General features: G+C 43.2%; 1 protein-coding gene across 1 annotated transcript in view; it reads left to right on the top strand.

Annotated features, from left to right (window-relative positions):
• Positions 1–19,193, top strand: part of TIMD4 (T cell immunoglobulin and mucin domain containing 4) — a 35,865-nt gene that overhangs the window by 9,499 nt on the left and 7,173 nt on the right. Inside the window, exons 4-5 of the mRNA XM_019924884.3 lie at positions 703–786; positions 2,091–2,171. Of these exons, the coding sequence (XP_019780443.1) occupies positions 703–786; positions 2,091–2,171 (165 nt within the window). The remainder of the gene's footprint in view (positions 1–702; positions 787–2,090; positions 2,172–19,193) is intronic.

Raw genomic sequence — 19,193 nt, 5'->3', positions numbered from 1 at the left:
TTTCCTTTCTTTTCTTTTCTTTTCTTTTCTTTCTTTTTCTTTCTTTCTTTCTTTCTTTCTTTCTTTCTTTCTTTCTTTCTTTCTTTCTTTCTTTCTTTCTTTCTCTCGCTCTCTCCCTCCCTCCCTCCCTCCCTTCCTTCCTTCCTTCCTTTCTTTCTCTCTCTTTCTCTCTCTCTCTAGCTCCCTCCCTCCTTTCCTTCCTTCCTTCATCCTGAATCCTTCTTGATCCTATCTTGGAACTCTCACTGAATTACTAGCTCCATTAATTATGGGGGCTTATCAAAGCTCCCACCACGTTTCAACCTCTGATTCTGAGGTAAGAATATTAGAAAAGAATCATGAGATAGCTTGAAAGCTTAGGTGTTTCAGCTGCCTCAATAAGGCCTGGATTAATTTAAACAACTTTACAGTATCGAATTGGCTAATTCCATTATACTCTGTGTAGTCGCCTAAGGTCCGTGAACCCTAAGCCAATTTTAATATGTAATTTTTTATTCCTTTGGTCTTTAAAATAATCATCTTAGAATTACTACGTTTACAGTTTTTCCCCTAGATTCTAAAAGTTACTTACAATCCTTGGAAGAAAAACTGAAAGAAACATAGAAAAGTACAAAGACAACTATAAAAATAGCCCCAAATCCCACCACTCAGCACAAACACCTATTTTTAGCTGCCTTTTACCAAACGTTTTTTCTCTTCCAGACTCAGAAACTGTCCTTCTCCCTAGGACCTCTCAGAGAAGCACTGAGGCGACTTCTGCAGACACTGCCTTACTCACATCCAAAGGTATGTGGCCGGGGTTCTTTCTTTTTCTTTTCTCACCGCTTAGACTGAGGGAAACACTGAATAGAGTGTCACCAAGTCAGATGACTAGAGATGACTGTTGGGTCCTGTGTGCCATGAAGTCCACCTGGGACAAATTGGTATCAATACTGCATTTGTGGCTCATTCCTCCCTATGGATTTGAGAGAGTGAGAGAGACCCATTGACCTTGATTTGTTTGTGCGGTTCTCCACGGTAGCACATCTCTAGAATATCTGCCTTTCCACTCTAGGTTGGGTGGCGCTCGGCTATCACATCCCCCAGTTCCAAGCATACTGGTCTTCTGTGTTGAAACCCCGGAGGGTGTACTCACTTGACTCCTTGGCTGTTTATAGTGGAGGGAGAGTTCCTTCATTCATTTGTCCTTTCATCCATCCAGCCAGACTTCTTTAGGTATTTACTAGTGCCCAGGGACAGAGAACACCCTGAAAATAATTCACAGCCTTGCAGGTGCTAGAGGGGCCTACCTGGGCTTGGTTATCAGTTGTACTACTTTCCCCTGGGGGCCTCTGCCCTCCATTGTGTAACTTCATGCATATAAAATTTGGACGAGTGCCTGGCCTGTTAGTAAGCGTGCAAAAGGTAGCTGTTACCTTAGTGGAGCTTATAATCAAGCAGAGGAAAACAGACATCTATGAGGTAAATAAATCAATGCTTGTGATAATAGAGTATAGGGGGGCCGTAAAATAGAGTGGTTCATGTGTGCGTTCTGGTGTCACACTGCCTGGGTACAAATCGTGCCTCCTCTCTGCTGTGTGACTTTGGGAAAGTTCCTTAATCTCTCTGGGCCTTGGCTTCCTAACTGGTCAAATGGGAATAATGAAGCACTTACCCTGTGTCTCTTTCTGAGGATTAAGTGAGAGAATGCAGGTAGATGACTTAGAACAGCGTCTGGAATGTACTAAATGCTCAGTAAACATTAGCCCTTTTTTTTTTTCTTTTTTTTTGCGGTACGTGGGCCTCTCACTGCTGTGGCCTCTCCCGCTGCGGAGCACAGGCTCCGGACTTGCAGGCTCAGCAGCCATGGCTCACGGGCCCAGCCGCTCCGCGGCATGTGGGATCTTCCCAGACAGGGCCACAAACCCATGTCCCCTGCATCAGCAGGCGGACTCTCAACCACTGCGCCACCAGGGAAGCCCAGCCCTTTTTTTTAATGACAGAAGTCAGTTTAGGGGAAGAGTGCCCCCCCACCCCACCACCTCCCCACAAAATAGGAAGACAGGCATCTACCTAAATTTGTTTTCTCCTTTCCTTTGTATATTTTCCAGGGTCTAAAAGTTGGGTTCTCCAGTCAACACGCCAGGCATTGATGCGGGAAGCGAGTGACTCGGTGGTTTCTCAGCCAGGAGGTAGGGGGGTTGTGCTCCTGTGAGTGGTTTGCCTTTGGACTTGGGAACAATCTGTCATCTGCCTGCTTGTCTTGGAAGTCTGCTCTTTTGATTGCACTGTGGTCACGTCCTACATCCTCCCACCAGCTAGGATGAAAGTGAAACTTGCTAAAAGCATCAGTGTTGGCTCCATCCCTTCTCTGCCTCAGTTCTGAAAACCCTCTGTTGGGATCTGAAGCTAGGAATGCTAGTAGGAAAAGTAACCATTCATCTTTCAAAACATTACTAATTTATTTTAAATTATGCAAATAGTACACCAGTGTAGTTTTGTTAGGGATACATTTTTTAAAGCTATTTATTTATTTATTTTTATTTATTTATTTGGTTGCTCTGGGTCTTAGGTGCAGTGGGTATACTCCTTAGTTGCAGCTCACCGGCTCCTTAGTTGTGGCATGCATGTAGGATCTAGTTCCATGACCAGGGATGGAACCCGGGCTCTCTGCTTTGGGACTGTGGAGTCTTAACCACTGTGCCACCAGGGAAGTCCCTAGGGATACATTGTTTTGTAATATCACTGATATTAGTTGAAGATGATCATTCTTCAGATCTTTTTCTATTCCCTTATGAGTGGGTATAGATATAGAAATATACAGTTGTGTTTTGTGTGTGGATTTTTTTAAAAAATGCTATCATATTGTGTGCAGCCTTCTGCATTTTTATTCACCTAACATTATACATTGGACCACTTTCTTTTTTGGTCCATGTTGATCTCCATTACTGTGTTAAATTGCTGTATAGTATTTTCTACTATGGGTACTTATAGTATCCATTCCGCATTGAGGGGCACTAAGGTTGTTCCAAAGCTTCACATCATAAATATTCTGCAGTGAGGATCCTTATAGGTGTCTCCTTAGTGTTCATGCAAGCGTTTCTTTAGCTAGGGTGGTGACCAAGAAGGAGAAATACTAGGTTCAAAGAAATGTGTGCTTTTATTTTTTTATAAATTTATTTATATTTTATTTTTGGCTACATTGGGTCTTCATCGCTGCACACGAGCTTTCTCTAGTTGCGGTGAGCAGGGGCTACTCTTTGTAGTGGTGCGCAGGCTTCTCACTGCGGTGGCTTCTCTGGTTGCAGAGTATGGGCTCTAGGCACGCAGGCTTCAGTAGTTGTGGCACATGTGCTCAGTATCTGTGGCTCGCGGGCTCTAGAGTGCAGGCTCAGTAGTTGTGGCACATGGGCTTATTTGCTCTGCGGCATGTGGGATCTTCCCAGATCAGGGCTCGAACCCGTATCCCGTGCATTGGCAGGCGGATTCTTAACCACTGCGCCACCAGGGAAGTCTGAAATGTGTGCTTCTAAATTTTATAGCTATTACAAAATTGTCCTCTGGAAAGGCTGTGCTAATTTATCTTCCCACCCACAGAGTATCTGCTTTCCCATATCCTCCCCACACTCGATATAACCATTTGTTTAATTTTTTTCAATCTCCCGAGAAGAAAATGTCATCTCATTCTTCTGTTGTTCCGATTAGCAGAGAGTTGGAGTGTCTTTCTCTATGTTTATTAGCCAGAAAACAGCCATCCTTTAACTCTGTGAAGGAGGCAATGTAACATCACTGACAAAGGCTCGGAAGATGGAATTGGAGGGTCCAGACAAGAGTGAGCGGAAGGGAGATAGGTTTTGAAGGAAGACTGTAAATCAAGATGAAATGCAAGGGTGATCTCATGTTGAAAAGCTTTGTCATGCACTAACTCACACAGTGGGAGGACGGGAAACCTGGACTGGATGTTGATAACAAGGTGCCAGTGATCCAAACCTTCTTTGTCCATGGGATGCGGTAGGGTGGGGGCCTATTTTCTGGCAGAAGAGAAGGCAGCAACTAGAAAAGTGACAAAGGATGGTCAACGAGTTTGCAAAATGTTTCATTTATTCCACTTAAATCTTGGACTATTTTACACTGAATGCAAGGGAACAGAAGGTCATCTGATGTTTTACCGTCTTTTATAATATCCCTGATAATTTCATGTCACTTCTGCTTGATAAATCCTGGGAGAGAGAACACTTGTGCCCATACCCATAGGCGGCACTGCTGAAGAGGAGCTGGTTATAGGAAGGTCTGTCAGTCTCTGTGTAACATCTGTTCGTTGTGGAAGAAGCCAGGGTTTATTGAGCACATATCATGTGCCGGCATGGGGTCAACTATTCTCCTGGGCCACTTAGTTCAATCCCTCTTACCAGATGCTCCAATCTCTGTCATAGCTTTTTCAAGCCCACACAGCTGTTGGGTGCCAGAGCCAGGAAGTCTAGCTCTGATTCCATACTCTTAGGTATTAGTTTATTTTGCCTTACCTTCCAGTCTGAAATAAAATATCATGTTCTTGTCATTTACCATCCTTTTTTTCCATCGGTTTTTGTAATGAAACATTTATAATACATACTGAGGATTTAGCTAGGTGTTAGGTGCTGTATAAGGGTTTTAACTTGTATTGTTTTATTTAAATCTAACAATGACCTTCTAGCCAGGTATAGGTATTATCCCCATTTTACAGATAAAGAAATGGAGGGTCAGGGAGTTTATTATAGAAGCTAACACCTACTGAGGTCTGTCTTTGTTTCAACGCTCTGCATTTTACATGCATTACCTCATTTGATTTTTCACAAAATCCTATGAGACAGATACCATTATCACCTCCATTTTAGAGTCCATGAATGTTATATATCTTGTCTGGTAGATGATGGACCTGGGCTTAACCCTTCTCTGCTCAACTCTGATGCCATTCTGACCCCATGGTAGGCTGCCCCCGCCCCATCTACCCTCTGGAAGCACTTAGAGAATAAAACTACTTCTTCATTTGCATAAAAATGCTTTCAACCCATTTCAGAGAACCTACATGCTTCTGTGGGCTTTTTCTTACCTTGGCTAAACATTCCCAATTCCTTCCTCATGTCTTCATGTAATTTTTGGATGGCCAGGCTGCCATGGTTGAGGGCTGCTTTAAATTGTTCAAGTGGATCTTGCTACAATTATTATTCCCTAAAATTAGCATTACCTGGAATGGCAATTCTTTACTTCCTCTCTTTGGCTGCCTGGAACAGAGTTCAGAGATGTGGAGTGATTTGCCCAAGATCACACAACACAGCAGTGCAGAGAGAGAGGTGGGATCACACCCAGTTTCCAGGGGTATTATTAAAATGTGTACATGGACTCCTAAATGGAGTTGTCTGTGGATGAACTTGGCAGGGGGACAAGAACCCCCCTGAAATTATATATATATAGTTGTGTTTGTATATGTACACACACATTTTCCTGGGGAAAAAAGTATAGAACTTTTATTAGATTCTCCAAGAATTCTGCAAAGCTCCAAATGATTAGGAACCATAATTCAAACAAACAACAATAACAATAAAAATTCTCATAGGTTTCTTCCCCCCAGCTAAAGGCAGCCTGTTAGGGGAATACGAACTCTTACGCCTCTAGGTATCTGGGAACTCAAATCAGTCCCTCTAGCCTGAGGATTAATTTCATTTCTTGCTTGGCCACAGGAATGTGTGAAATGGTCCCAAATTGCTCCAGAGTGACCCAACATCTCTATTGGGTAAGGACTCTGAAGCTAAGGTGAGGAGACCCACATCACCATGTCATTTCCTAAATAAAATCGGGTGGCTTGGGATTAAATCCTCTGCAGATTATGCCTCAGCCTCACTTTTAGTGCCTCAGTAACATCCCAAATCCTTTTTTTCTAGTCCTTTCTCCTCACATTCTTCTCGGTAGCCTGAGGTGGGGGTTAAAACACCTCATTTGGGGAATGTGAAGGCTCAGGGTTATATACCAGCTCTAACGTTTTATGCTTTATTTTTTTCTTTTAGAATATCAGGTTCTTGTTCTAGGCTTTTTGAAATCTCAGTTTCCTCAAAATGTACAATGGAGATAATAGTACATGGTTCATAGGGCTGTTAAGTGAGGAAATGCATGAGAAAAATGTCTGGTCCATAATTACTGGCTAGTAAATGACAGTCCTCGTGACAAATTCTGATCCCCTCTGCTCACTGGATCTCTGCTGATCTTCCTACTAACACATCTTCATTCTCTGGCCAGGCCGGCTGGGGAGCAAGAGGCCACATCTACCAGCTCCCAGCTGACTCACTTTCTTCCAAATACAGAGACACTTTTTTTTTTTTCCTGATTTCAAAACATATTAAAGAGCTACAGTAATCAAAACAGTATGGCGCTGGCACAAAGACAGACATACAGACCCATGAATACAGTAGAGAATAAACCCTCACATACACGGCAGAGACACTTTTTGGTTTTATGATTTTTTAACTGCTAATTGCACCAGGAAAACAGCTGATGAGTGACAAAATTGCAAACTTGGGGAAATGATGAAAGCTTTTTAAAAAATCTCATGGCAGTCATTCTCGACTCACTGTTAAAATAAATCTGATTCTGAAAGCTTTTCACTGGCTGCTTATTACATGCCTCTATGGAACTCTCAGTTATGGGTTTTGTTCCTCTGGTGGACATCTTTAATCTTCTGATGCCTCTCAGTTGTTTTGTCCTTCTCACATCACTCAATCTAGGGAGGCTTCACTCTATAATTTAGGCTCAGAAATCAAGTTTTGCTTGAAAAAGAGCTGTGATCGAGTTTGCCATGCAAGGGCTTCCTGATTTGTATTATTTATTTGATTAGACACCTCCAAGTATGTATCTCCTGCTCCGGTGCCCTCCTCTGCTTTGAAGGTATTTGGTCCGCAGACATCATCTGAAGAAGCCCTAGTCAGGATGTCAAATCCTCACCTCCACTCTGTGGCTGCCTAGAAATAGAGTTCAGAGATGTGGAATGACTTTCCTGAGATCACACAGTGAGGCAGAGGGAGAGCTGAGACTCTTACCCAGGTTTCAGAGGTTTGAAATTTGGGCCCACGAACTCCTCGGGAGGTGTTGTCAGTGGAAAACAGATGGGAAATTGAGGCCCAGCAAAGGCCAGTGAGTTGAGAGAGGGCTTGCAGTGATAGGGAGGCTGCTGAGACCAGAGGCCAGTTCTCCTGATCCCACGTACAGTTAACCTTTGTCCCAAGACTGGCAGCCACTATCTCTCAACAGAGCTTCCCTGAGGGCAGATTTTCCTATTTGCTCCTCAAGTATTAGGATTCACTTTTTCTCAGCCCCCCAGTAGATCATTATACTCATCAACAGTATGAAGTCCAAGCTGTGAAATAATTTCAAATTTAATGCCCCCAAATATGCATGAGGGCTTGGCTGTCAACCCAGGAAAACTGGGAAAAAATGAACATTCCTCTGGCAATAGTCCTAATTTCCTTTTCTGAGATTCTTACAGTAGTGTTTTCTCCATCCCAGGGTTGGATGGTGGGGGAGTGGGGATAGGGTGCTTTTAGGAGTTCTTGTTCTCTTACTGTATCTTTCTGTTTTACAAAACCAGCCCAAGCTTCATGGTCCAGAGCAAGCTGGCCTGGCCATGGAATCAAAGGATTCTCAGAGGGAAGAGTGGTTAGAGATGAGATTTTATATCTTTACCTTGGCATTTGGTTTGGATATATGGAAATAGGTCACATGATATTTGGTAAAGGCCTTTCAAATCTGTCATTCATTAAACATGGCTTCCCTGGGTGCTTCCCTGTGCAAGACCCAGAACATATAAAAATGAGGAAGTCTTGACCTCTGTTCTTAAAGGGGTGGGACACACAGGCTTGTGTAGAGCAAACAATTATCCAGTGAGCTTGGTTTTGGGATAGAAGTATGAAAAGGTGCCCTGGGGACCCAAAGAAGGGAGAGAAGGATTCTAACTTGGAAAGAAAGGCCGGGATGATTTCACTCAATGATCCTTGAATTGGTTCTTCATGGATGAGAACATCTCATTGAGCAGAGAAGAGTGAACAGGCAGGGAGAACAGCATGAGCAGAAATAGGGGGACTTATAATAGCACGAAATCTTTGGCGATTGTTTAAGAGTCTAGTTTAATCTAATGAAGACAGGAAGCTAGGAGTGGCCTAGGTTCTTAAAGGACTTGATTGATGGGCTGAAGAATTTAGATTTCGTTCCGGGGTCACACAGGTCCAGTCATGTTTTTGGAGTCGGGAATGGCATTTTCAGCTCTGTTTTAGGAAAAATTGCTCTGGCAAGAGTGTGGAAGATGTATTCGAGGGGAGTAAGCCTGGAGGCAGAGAGCCTCCTGCAATAACTCAGGCAAGAGGTGAGTGTCTCCACCAGGATGATGGCAGCAGTGACAGCAGCGAAGGGACAGAGTCAGAGCCATTTAGGACTTTGAACTGAGAGGACTTGGTGACTGGAGTAAGAAGGAAGGATGACTGATTCTCCGCACTTGGGAGATCAGCTCGATGTGATGGATTCACTGGTAGAGGAACCCCAGGAGGAAGAGTGAAATTTATTTGGGCGATCTTGACTTTGAAGTGCCCCTGGGAAATGTCTAACAGGCCGTTGGAAATGTGGGGCTGGGCGGACTTACGGATGCCTCGGTGGGGATTGGGTGTCTGATGATTGGCACCTCCTGTGATCCAAGAATCATTACTGTGCTGAATAAGGAGTTGCCCCTATACCAAAACTTTCATACGTACTATCTCATGAGGGAGAGTTCAGGCCTATCGATATAATATGACAGTTACTGAGTGCTTATTATAGGACAGGGCTGGGCTCCATGCTTTCAGTGCATTATCTCATCATGAGGCATCGTCCAGATCTGTGAGGAAGATTCTATTATTGCATTCGTTGTAAAGGAGAAGAAACAGGTTTGCAGAGGTTAAGACATTTGCCAGAGTTGGAACCCCAGGTCTCTTTACTCTTGAAAATTAGCTCTTAAACACTTGATTCTATTGTCTCATTAGCAGAGGGCATCATTGAAGCTCCTGTGGTATCGTCTGAAGATATTGTGGGAGAGGAAGGGTGGGATGAAGGCAGACACCCCACCTCCTTACAGGAACGACTCCATTGGGAGAGGGTGTAGTAGAGGCAGAAAAGCTGGCCCAGGCGGCCAGTTAGAGAGACAGCAGAGGTAGGAAGTGGTCCAGGAGACAAAGATTATGGGATGTGTACTTAAATATGAGGGAATTCTAAATACCGGTCAGATGTGGCATCTAGATAGGTGGCTGTGAACTGTGGCAGGAGGACCACTAAGCGAACAGGGTGAGCATTGTGGATGGACACCCTGAAGTCCAGCGCTGAGCCATTGTGAGAGAATAAATGCTAGGCGTTCTTTCAAGGAGTTGGAGAGTGAATATTTAGAGGGGAGGCAGGGTAGAGGGAGGAGACTTGTACTGTTATAGGAGGAGGGGAGGCCATCAAAAATGGGAGAGGAAGGGTTTGGTCTAGAAATGGAGATAGGAGACAGGGGAGTTAGGTTGGCATCAATGAAGGTGGGAGAGCAATCAGACCTCATGCAGACCTCCCAGGGAGGTAGGAGACGACTGGGGAACCAAGACCTTGAACTCTGAGATCATCCAGTCTGTCTATGCCAGACCTGGCCATGGTCTGGAACCACAGAGAGCTTAGTCAAAGCATAGGTGGCCCTACTCTATCCAAGACTTGCAGAATGAGGACCTCTGGGGTGGGTCCAAGAAACTGAAGCCCAGCCCTAGCCCCAAGAAGGCATTTAGGAATTGCTGGTGTGGTCGACGCTCCTTATTCTACACGGAAGGAAACTGAAGCACAGAAGCACAAAAAAATTTCAAAGAGACGAGGAAGTAAGTCCTACGTAGGACTCTCTTCTGGGTCCCAAATCAGAGCTCTTTCCCCTGCGCTGCACTATTTCATTGAAGTCAAAGTTGAGTCCTGTCAGAACTTGACACTTCCTGGGTCCTCAGTTGATCAGGGGCATAAAGAATTTGTAGGAGGAGTTGCCATTCTCAGTGCAAGTTCAGCAGAAGGAGCAGAGGAAGGCAGGGGAATGAAGCAAAGCTCATTTTCACTCACAAATGCCGTTGTTAGGAGGAAAGAAATTGGATGCAGTCGATTTCAAAGTCAACATCTTTCGCGAGGCGGTAGCCTGTTTGTTTTATCTTTCATGCCCAGTGCTGTTCGCAGGCTGGAATCAGTTGGTAGGCTGGCAGTCTGGGGATGAAGGAAAAGGACAAAAAGTGGATTCTTATGATGCTTCTCACAATAGTCTTACATCTATCAACCGTACAAATGTTTTTTTTTTTTCCATTAAAGTTGGGATTGAATCTGTGTAATTCTAGCATCTAACAGCTCACCTTCAGAAAGGTCAACCAAATAAGACGAAAGAAAGTTGCCAGGCTTTAGGAGAGGCATGTCCATGGTAAGGTGAACAGAAAGTGAAAGTGAAGTAAGGTACCATCCACTGAAAATAGAACTCGGAGCTGGCCCTAAGATGGGTCCTCACTAACAGTTACCCAGGTGAGCTGGGTGACCGCTCTGCAGACCAAAATGTCCCTCGGACACCAAGTCAGGTGCTGGAGACATCTCCAGTTTCACAGGAGGGTAGGATCAATAGATAAACCTCAGTGAGCTCTGTGATGAGGTGAGGTAGCTGTTCTCCCCACTACGAACAAGTCAATGAATAAAGGTACCAATGCCCTTTGGCAAGAACCTACCCACACTTGTGGACTATTGACTCCTGTGATGCCCAGAAGCAGAAGAGGGAAACAGAAGTGAAATTTGGAATCAGACATCATTGCTCTACCATTTACTAGCAATCAGCACCAGCTTTGCAGCCTTGGGCAAGACACAAGACCTCTCTGGGCTTCAGTTTCCTCCCCTCTCAATAATTCCGCCCAAGTTTATTTACCTCATAGATTCATTTTGAAGTTCAAATGTGATAATAAATGTGAAAGTACTCTGTGCATTTTTAGCTGCTTCCATTATGCTTAACATTGTCATCAATAATAATAATTTTTAGAATGTCTTTTCAGAACCTGCACCCACCTAGGCAGTGGAGGGCTAGGATTCCATTCCAACAGGACCACTTCCCACTGTGCCATGAAATAGCATGGTCATGCAGCCTCCAGCACTGATCTTTTCAGAGCAAGTGTATGTGAGCTCTTGCTACACTTCCCAAAGGCCATAGAGCCCAGAGGATAAGAGCTTGGGCTCTACAGATAGGTAATCCTGCCTCTGAGGTTTGCTCTCTCCCTTGCTAGCTATGTCACTTGAGCCAGTTGCCTGACATCTCTAGGCCACAGGACTCCCGCTGTGAGATGAGGACAGTAATGGTACCTAGTGCAGAATGCTCTGAGATCAAACATGGAAAACACTTTGCACTGTGCTGGGCATCGAGTAAGTGCTTGGTACATGGTGTCCATTTATTATTGTTGTTGTTGATAATCCAGAGGTTCTTTGTGAAATGTGCACCTTGCCCCCTCCCTCAATTAAAACGTAGGGATTGGCTGGTGCGTGCAGAGCAGTGCTAGGCGTTGCCCCTCAGAGAGGAGTCCAGTGGGGAAGGATTAGGGATGAGGTCGTGTCTGTGCTTCACCGAGACGCGCAGAGATTGGCACGCGGGAGAAGTAGCCTGAGGTGGTGACTCTGAGCTCTCACAATGATGAGGACATTTGTGCTGCTGGGCATCCTTGAAGGCAGTGGAAGGCTGAGACACTGTTTAGAACTGGGTGACTCTCAAACAATGGTGTTCTGAGTCTCTGGTTTCGTTCTGTTACCTCACCTGTGTAAGACGTGCAGTCATCGCATCATTCCTCCCCCTTTATGAACCACTTTGGGTGCCAACACAATTTACTCTCTGGTTCCTTTCAAAATTAAATGGACCCTACCCAATTTTGCTCTTGGGGCTAAGGAACACCTGATTCATGTATGTAATGCTCTCTTGATTGATTGATTGAAGTGCATCGTACTCTTTTTTTTTTCTTTAAAAAACCTTTTTTTTTAATATATGATCCAATTTATTTTTATTTAATTTTATTTGTTTATTTATTTTTGGCTGTGTTGGGTCTTCGTTTCTGTGCGAGGGCTTTCTCTAGTTGCGGCGAGCGGGGGCCACTCTTCATCACGGTGCGCGGGCCTCTCACTGTCACAGCCTCTCTCGTTGCAGAGCACAGGCTCCAGATGCGCAGGCTCAGTAGTTGTGGCTCACGGGCCCAGTTGCTCTGCGGCGCGTGGGATCTTCCCAGACCAGGGCTCGAACCCGTGTCCCCTGCATTGGCAGGCAGATTCTTAACCACTGCGCCACCAGGGAAGCCCCATCGTACTCTTTTTGATCGTTCCACATATCAAAAACATGCAGGGGTCTCCAAAATTTAAAGGAAGTATGTGAATTCAGTAAATGCCTGTTTCTATTTTCAAAAGGTATTTTGAAATTCCAGAACTGCGTTAGTGCTGCTAGGTGAGGTCAGGAAGTATGGGTTCTGGTCACTTCCTTTGTTACTTATTACTGTGAAACCTTGAGCACATGAAACTGTCTCTCTAGATTTTAATTTTTCTCTTGATTAAAAAAAGGGCATCAGAGGAGATAATTCTGAATTCCTTTCAAATCTAAAACATTCAGACTTTTGGATCCTTTTGCTGTTCTTTGGATTTTTAAGACCATACCACAAGTAAGCCACAAGGGGACAGCATAAGCCGACTGCTACCTAGGAAAGGAAAGAAACTTCTCTGAAGGCTTGAAGTTCTGACTTTTAAAATTCTAGGTTGTGTTAAGATTGTATCATTGAATTGACTTATTTCAAAACTAAATTTGTTTTAGAAGTAGAGACCGATGAGTCCCAGTGTCTATGAATTCAGTGATGAGTCAACATATGTAATATGAGTTTTTAAATGTACCCACTGAGAAGATAGTGCTCTTATTTCCAGGTGATTTCTGGCCTGAAACCCATTGGTTAGAGAGTTCACGTTTTCAAATAGGATTTTAATATGCTCTTTCTCTTTTCTCTCAGAGAGGTTACCATCATGATTTTTTGAGTCATTCCGAGTTGAGCTGAGTTCAAATTTCCTTTTATTGTCTGTGTTGCCCTGGATGAGTGATTTAAACTTTCAGCCTCAGTTTATACATCCGTAAAATGGGTTTTGTAAGCATTAAAGTGAAATAATTTACACGAAGTGCTCATCACTATGCCAGGCATGTGATAGATAGATAGAATCAGTAAACTGATTCTGAGAGGGAGGTTCTAGGAGTTTTGAAGCACATTTCTGTTAATGGGCTGGAAACGGGCAATATTCAAAACAGATTCTTAAAAGATTTTCTACCCTAAAAATTCAGTGCCATTCCAGAATTGCACAAAGCACATGGTTTTATTTGAGTAAGAGAATGAGGTCCAGTCCACTCCCTCATCACCCTAGGGTGTGAAGGTCTGAAGGTTTTCAAAATTGTACTCAGATAGAACACATTTAATTCCCTGCCTCCATGGGCATTGTTTCTGCATGTAGACTCACTTACCAGTAGTCAGCAAACGTTTTCTGTGAAGGGCCAGATAACACATCTTCAGGCCTTACAAGCCGTGCTGTCTCTGTTATAGCTAATCAACCCTGCCCTAACACTGCAGGAGCAGCCAGAGATAACACACATGCAAATGGTGTCTCTAGGCTTCAATAACACTGTACTGATGGACAATGAAATATAACGTATCTGCAGTTTTTATGTGTTATGAGTTCTTCTGCTTCTTTTGATTTTTTCCCAACCATTTAAAAATCTAAAAAGGATTCTTGGCTCTGAGGCTGTGCAAAAACAGGCCAAGGCTGGATTTGGCCCCTAGGCTGTCATTTGCAGCCCTTGATCTATACCATCCAGATACTGGATGCGTTCCTTAGAAAGGGCAGATGTGAATTTATTTGGATAGGTTTGTCTTCCTGAGTGTACACTGAACATTGCCCCCTACCCTACTAGATGAGAAGTCCTCTGAAGGGAAAGATGGTGTTTTCATGCCGTACTGTTAACATTTAAACTTTAGTTTTCATGTTATGAAATAAATAGATGCTCTTGTAAAATAAAAAGTTAAAACACTATAAAGTTGAAGTTCCTTGTATTCCAAACATTCCACCCAGCCCCCGCCCCAAATGATTGAGATGAAGAGATAATACTGTAACAGTTTGGGCTATATCCTCTCAGGTCATTTTTTGTTGTTAATAGCATAGTCACATCTATTATTATTTTTCATAAAAATGGTCAAATTGTTTACAAAATCATTCTCTCTATAGTCTTTTAAAACTTGCTTTAAAGTTCATTCAACATTTTTGTTCAACAAGTCTTTACTGCAAAGCTACTACGTGTCATGCATAGATTAGATTGAACTATATGAAATGGCTGATATTTAAACTAATTTTTAAAAACTTTCTATTTTGAAATAATTGTAGACTTCCACAAACTTGCAAAAATAGTACAGAGAGAGCTACACATTCCTCCAGCTTCCCTCAGTGGCAACATCTTACACTATAACCGTACATTATCAAAATGAAGAAATTTACATCAGTACAATACAATTAACTAGACTACAAATTCTACTTGGATTTCACCAGTTTTTATATGCACTCATTATATTAAAAAAAAACGTTTTTGACCTTTAAAAATGACTAATATATATATCCTGTTATATCATCATACCTCAGTACTCTTAGATCATGGGAGGTGCCTTTTTCTAATAGCACCACAAAACCCTTCTTTGGCTGTGGGTGAATGAGTTTCTAACAGCTATCTTCAAAGTTTCACTTAGAATGTCACTGTGGCCTTGCTTCAGAGAAATGACACACCCCTAACAGTTAGCCCTTGACTAAGTCATCCTGCAGAGTTTTCAGTAATTAACACATGATACACGGAATATTTTACAGTTAAAGTTTTCACATTTGAGAAAATTAGAAATCATACAAAAGTATTAATAAAAAAATTGAATTGCCTACAATATTTCCACTCAAAGTCAGGTGTATTTAGCCTGGATTTCTTTTTAGTTTTCTTTGGGGAACAAGAGGTATGCATGTGTTTGTATATATATTTTGAAGTATTTACATATTCATTCCCTACACTAAGTACAGCTTTATATCCTTAAAAAAATTACTATGTAATGATAATTTTCTCAGGTCATTCAAATACTTTGTAAAAAGTTATCCAGAGACATAAAGGTTAAAAAAGACATAGGCGATCAGTTGGTGAAATAGCAGCATTTTCAGATGAATAAACTGTGGCTCAGAGAGAGGAAATGTCTTGCCCAAGGTCACAGAGCCAGGAAGTCTCAGGGAAATACTTAGTGGTGGTAATGCATGAGGGAGGCCAACTGGCAGCCTCACTGTGATCTGAGGTCTGGGGTTAATTTTTTACAGAAATTCCATTTTTCAGAGTACCCATGTATACCCAGAACTCAAGAGCCTAAAATTAAACCAGCAAGCCAATTTACTAATTTACAGTGTGAACTCTAACTGCTAAGGGGTCCCTATTTTGGGTTTTTTTTTTTTTTAATGTAAATACATTCTCACCTTGTAGGAAAATCTGATATTCATCAGAAGCATTGGTGAGTACGTGGACCTGGGAAAAGCATGGTTAATCTTAAGATTCTTTTGTTGTTGTTCTTGCAATTTAACTAATTTTTTTTAAGATAGATACTACACCTGCATGACAAAACTACAAAGCGTACAAAAAACTTTTAAATAGAAAGTCAATCTGCCTTTCATCCCATGTGCCCATCCCCAGAGCCACTGTTGTCTTGGAGGCTAGTGTCTCTGTGTTAGTTTTCTGTTGCTGTTATTACCTGAATAATTAAAATAAATAAATAATAAATTAATAAATAATAATAATAATAAATAAATAATAAATTAAAATAAATAAATTAAAATAAATAATAAATAAAAAATTACCTGAATGGTAGTGTCTTAAAATAGCACAGATTAATCTTATAGTTCTGGAGGTCAGAAGTCCTAAAATCAAGGGGTTGGTGGGGCTGTATTCCTTCCGAATTGTCTGGGGGGGAATCAATTTCCTTGCCTTTTCCAGCGTTTGCATGTCACTTGCTTTCTTTGGTTTTCAGCCCATTACCTCCATCTTTAAGTCGGCAACATAGGATCTTCAAATCTCTCTTTCTCTCTGGCCTCTTCTTCCATCCTCACCTATCCCAGCTTTGACATTTTGGCCTCCCTCTTATAAGGATCCTTGTAATCACATTGGGCCACTGGGTAATGCAGGATAATTGTATTGGGCCACTGGGTAATGCAGGATAATCTTCCCATCTCAAGAGCCTTCACTTGATCACACTGCAAAGTCTCCTTTGCCATACATATACATATCACAAATTCTGAAGATTAGACACAGACACCTTTGGGTTTCATTAATTTGTCTACCATAGTCTCCAAGTGACTCATTCTTCCTCTCTTGACCAGGCTAAAAATGTATTATTAGTGGTAAAACGCTTATTGGTAATTTGTTCAAATACACCTCCATACTAACATGTACATGTTGGAATATATCCCTCCCGAATAAATGTTGCAAGGATTCAATTTAATTAAATGTAAACAGAAGCTCTCATTTTCCCCACTCCCAGTGGATGGCCTTGCACAGTCCAGGTGAGCGCTGAGCCCTCTCTGGAGACCACGGCTCTGGACCATCACTTTTCTAGATTCAATGCAAATCATTATACCCATTTAGTCATCTTATATGTGCTCAGCACCCATTTCCTTTTTCTTTCTTAGGCTGGTTTCCTCCATGGAAGGCCACTCTCGTTCTTCATATGTCAATTTCCTTTAATACCTATATCTGTTTCCCAGGGCTGCGGTAACAATTATCACAAACAAGGTGGCTTAAAACAACAGAAAGTTATTCTCTCATGGTTCTGGAGGCTAGCAGTCTGAAATCCAGGTATCAGCACAGCCTTACTCTCTCTGAAGGCTCTAGAGGAGAATATTTCCTCGCCTCTTCCAGCTTCTGGTGCCGCAGGGATTCCTTGATTTATGGCAGGGTCACTCTCGTCTCTGCCTGCGTGTTCACATGACCTTCTCTGTGTGTGGCTCTGTGTGTCCTCTTCTCTTCCTGTAAAGGTACCGGCCATTGGATTTAGGGCCTATCCTAAATCTAGGATGATTTCATCTTAAGATCCTTAACTAATTACATCTGTAAAGACCCTATTTCTAAATAAGGTTGCAATCTGAGGTTCTACTTGGACATGATTTGCAGGGGGTGGGCGTGGGGACAATATTCAACCCACTACAATTCCTCTCTCACAGAATTGCTTTTCTTGCAAGTTCTGGGAGGCTCTGCCTCTGCCTGAACGTGCTCGTGGCAGCGTTCAGGGCCTTGAGAATGTAATGGCCAGCAGAACACAGAGGACACGAAAACCAATAGCCTGGACTTGTCTAACTCCTATCCCCCAGCCGCAGGCATTGCTACTTTTCACAAGGAAGAAAAGCCAACCACCAATGTGTACTTCTTGTTGCTCTTTGGTGTATAACACTGCAGCCCTATGAGTACTTCCATTTGGGCTTCTGGCATTTTCAGAAGGGAGAAGGAGAAGAAGGAGAAGAAAAAGTCCTGTCTGGTATCACTCGGTAGTGTTTGTGTTTGCAAAATGTGTCTCCCTTTAGACACCTCCAATTTAAAATACAGATTAGCTCTGACAAAAATGACCCAGGCTGGCTTTTCTCTTTGATGGTTTCAATTTCAGGCTTACCCATCACAAATGATTTCAGCAGGATTTTGACAGAACAGGGTAGGAATTTTGAATACTTACATGCAGTTTCCAGCTCTAGGGGATAATAGCTGAGAGAAAAACAACATTAACTAAGATGTAGGATATGAAAACATGCTGAATATCCCCCTCCGAGTTTTATGCTCCTAGGCATTCAACAAGTCACTTTCCCTGTAGAACAAATAAGCTGTCTTGTACCAAATTATGAACCTTACAAAACCTGTCACGTTTCTCCTTTTGCCTTGAGTGCAGAGAAGCTTGGGGGAAACAGCGATCAATTTCAATAATTATTACCCTATTTGTTCCATTCGGGCCTCCTCTGTGTGTGGCTTTGTGTTCTGCTTCTACGGGAAGGTTTTATTGCACATACGACTTTGCATCCCTCCTGGACATTCTCCCCTGCCCTGGCCCCGGGACACTGCTCTCACTCGCTGCCCCCTGCCCTGTCTCTTCTTCCTTCTCCTCCACCTCCTCTCCCTACCTTTTTTTTTTTTTTTTGCGGTACGCGGGCCTCTCACTGTTGTGGCCTCTCCTGTTGCGGAGCACAGGCTCCGGACGCACAGGCTCAGCGGCCATGGCTCACAGGCCCAGGCGCTCCGCGGCATGTGGGATCTTCCCGGACAGGGGCCCAAACCCGTGTCCCCTGCATCGGCAGGCGAACTCTCAACAACTACGCCACCAGCGAAGCCCCTCCTCTGCCTACCTTTTAAGTGCTAGGATTTCTCAGGGTTCCTGCTCCCCCGTTTCTCTGGACATGTAGCCCTTGGGTTTCTTATACACTCTGAGGTTTTTATCTGCTGCCTGGATCCTGATGTCTCCTAAATCAGTATCTCCAGCTCCAACCTTTTCCCGACTTTGATTCAGATTCAAATCAGTCAACTGCTTATTATGCAAATAGCGTTTGCAGTGTCCCTCTGGTGGCTTACACTCAGCGACTCTAAATCTGAGCTCCTTGCCTTTTGCCCACTGCCTTGCTGCTGCTTCTCTTCCCGATCCTAGGGGACAGTTCAGGCAATGGCCCGCTTTCTCAAGGAGGAAACTTCGACTCAGCTCTTTCCCACCCCCCATTCAATGTCCGTATCCTCTTGATCTCCCTCCTAAGCATTTCTGGAATCTGTCTCTCTCCCTTCACTTCTAGCTCTGAATTTCAGACCTGGAATCAGGTAGATAGTAATCTCTTGGCTGTTCTCTTATCCTCCTAACTGGATCATAACCTGCTTGAAACGTTTCTGTGGTTTCCCACTGCTTACAGAACTAAAGGGTGACTTAGCAGCATGAAACAAAAGGCCTTCCGTGACTGGTTCCTGCCCATCTCCGTGCCATCCCCTGCCACCCCCCACTTCTCATTTCACACCTGCACAGACGCTTGCCAGTTGAACGGGAACCATCCTGCTTCATGTTTCCATAGCTTTGCTGATGTTCTACCTAAAATGCCTTTAC

Source organism: Tursiops truncatus, chromosome 3, assembly GCF_011762595.2.
Source record: "Tursiops truncatus isolate mTurTru1 chromosome 3, mTurTru1.mat.Y, whole genome shotgun sequence".
NCBI lineage: Eukaryota > Metazoa > Chordata > Mammalia > Artiodactyla > Delphinidae > Tursiops > Tursiops truncatus.
Note: the sequence above shows the minus strand (reverse complement) of the source record. Positions and strands in the feature narration are given on the sequence as shown.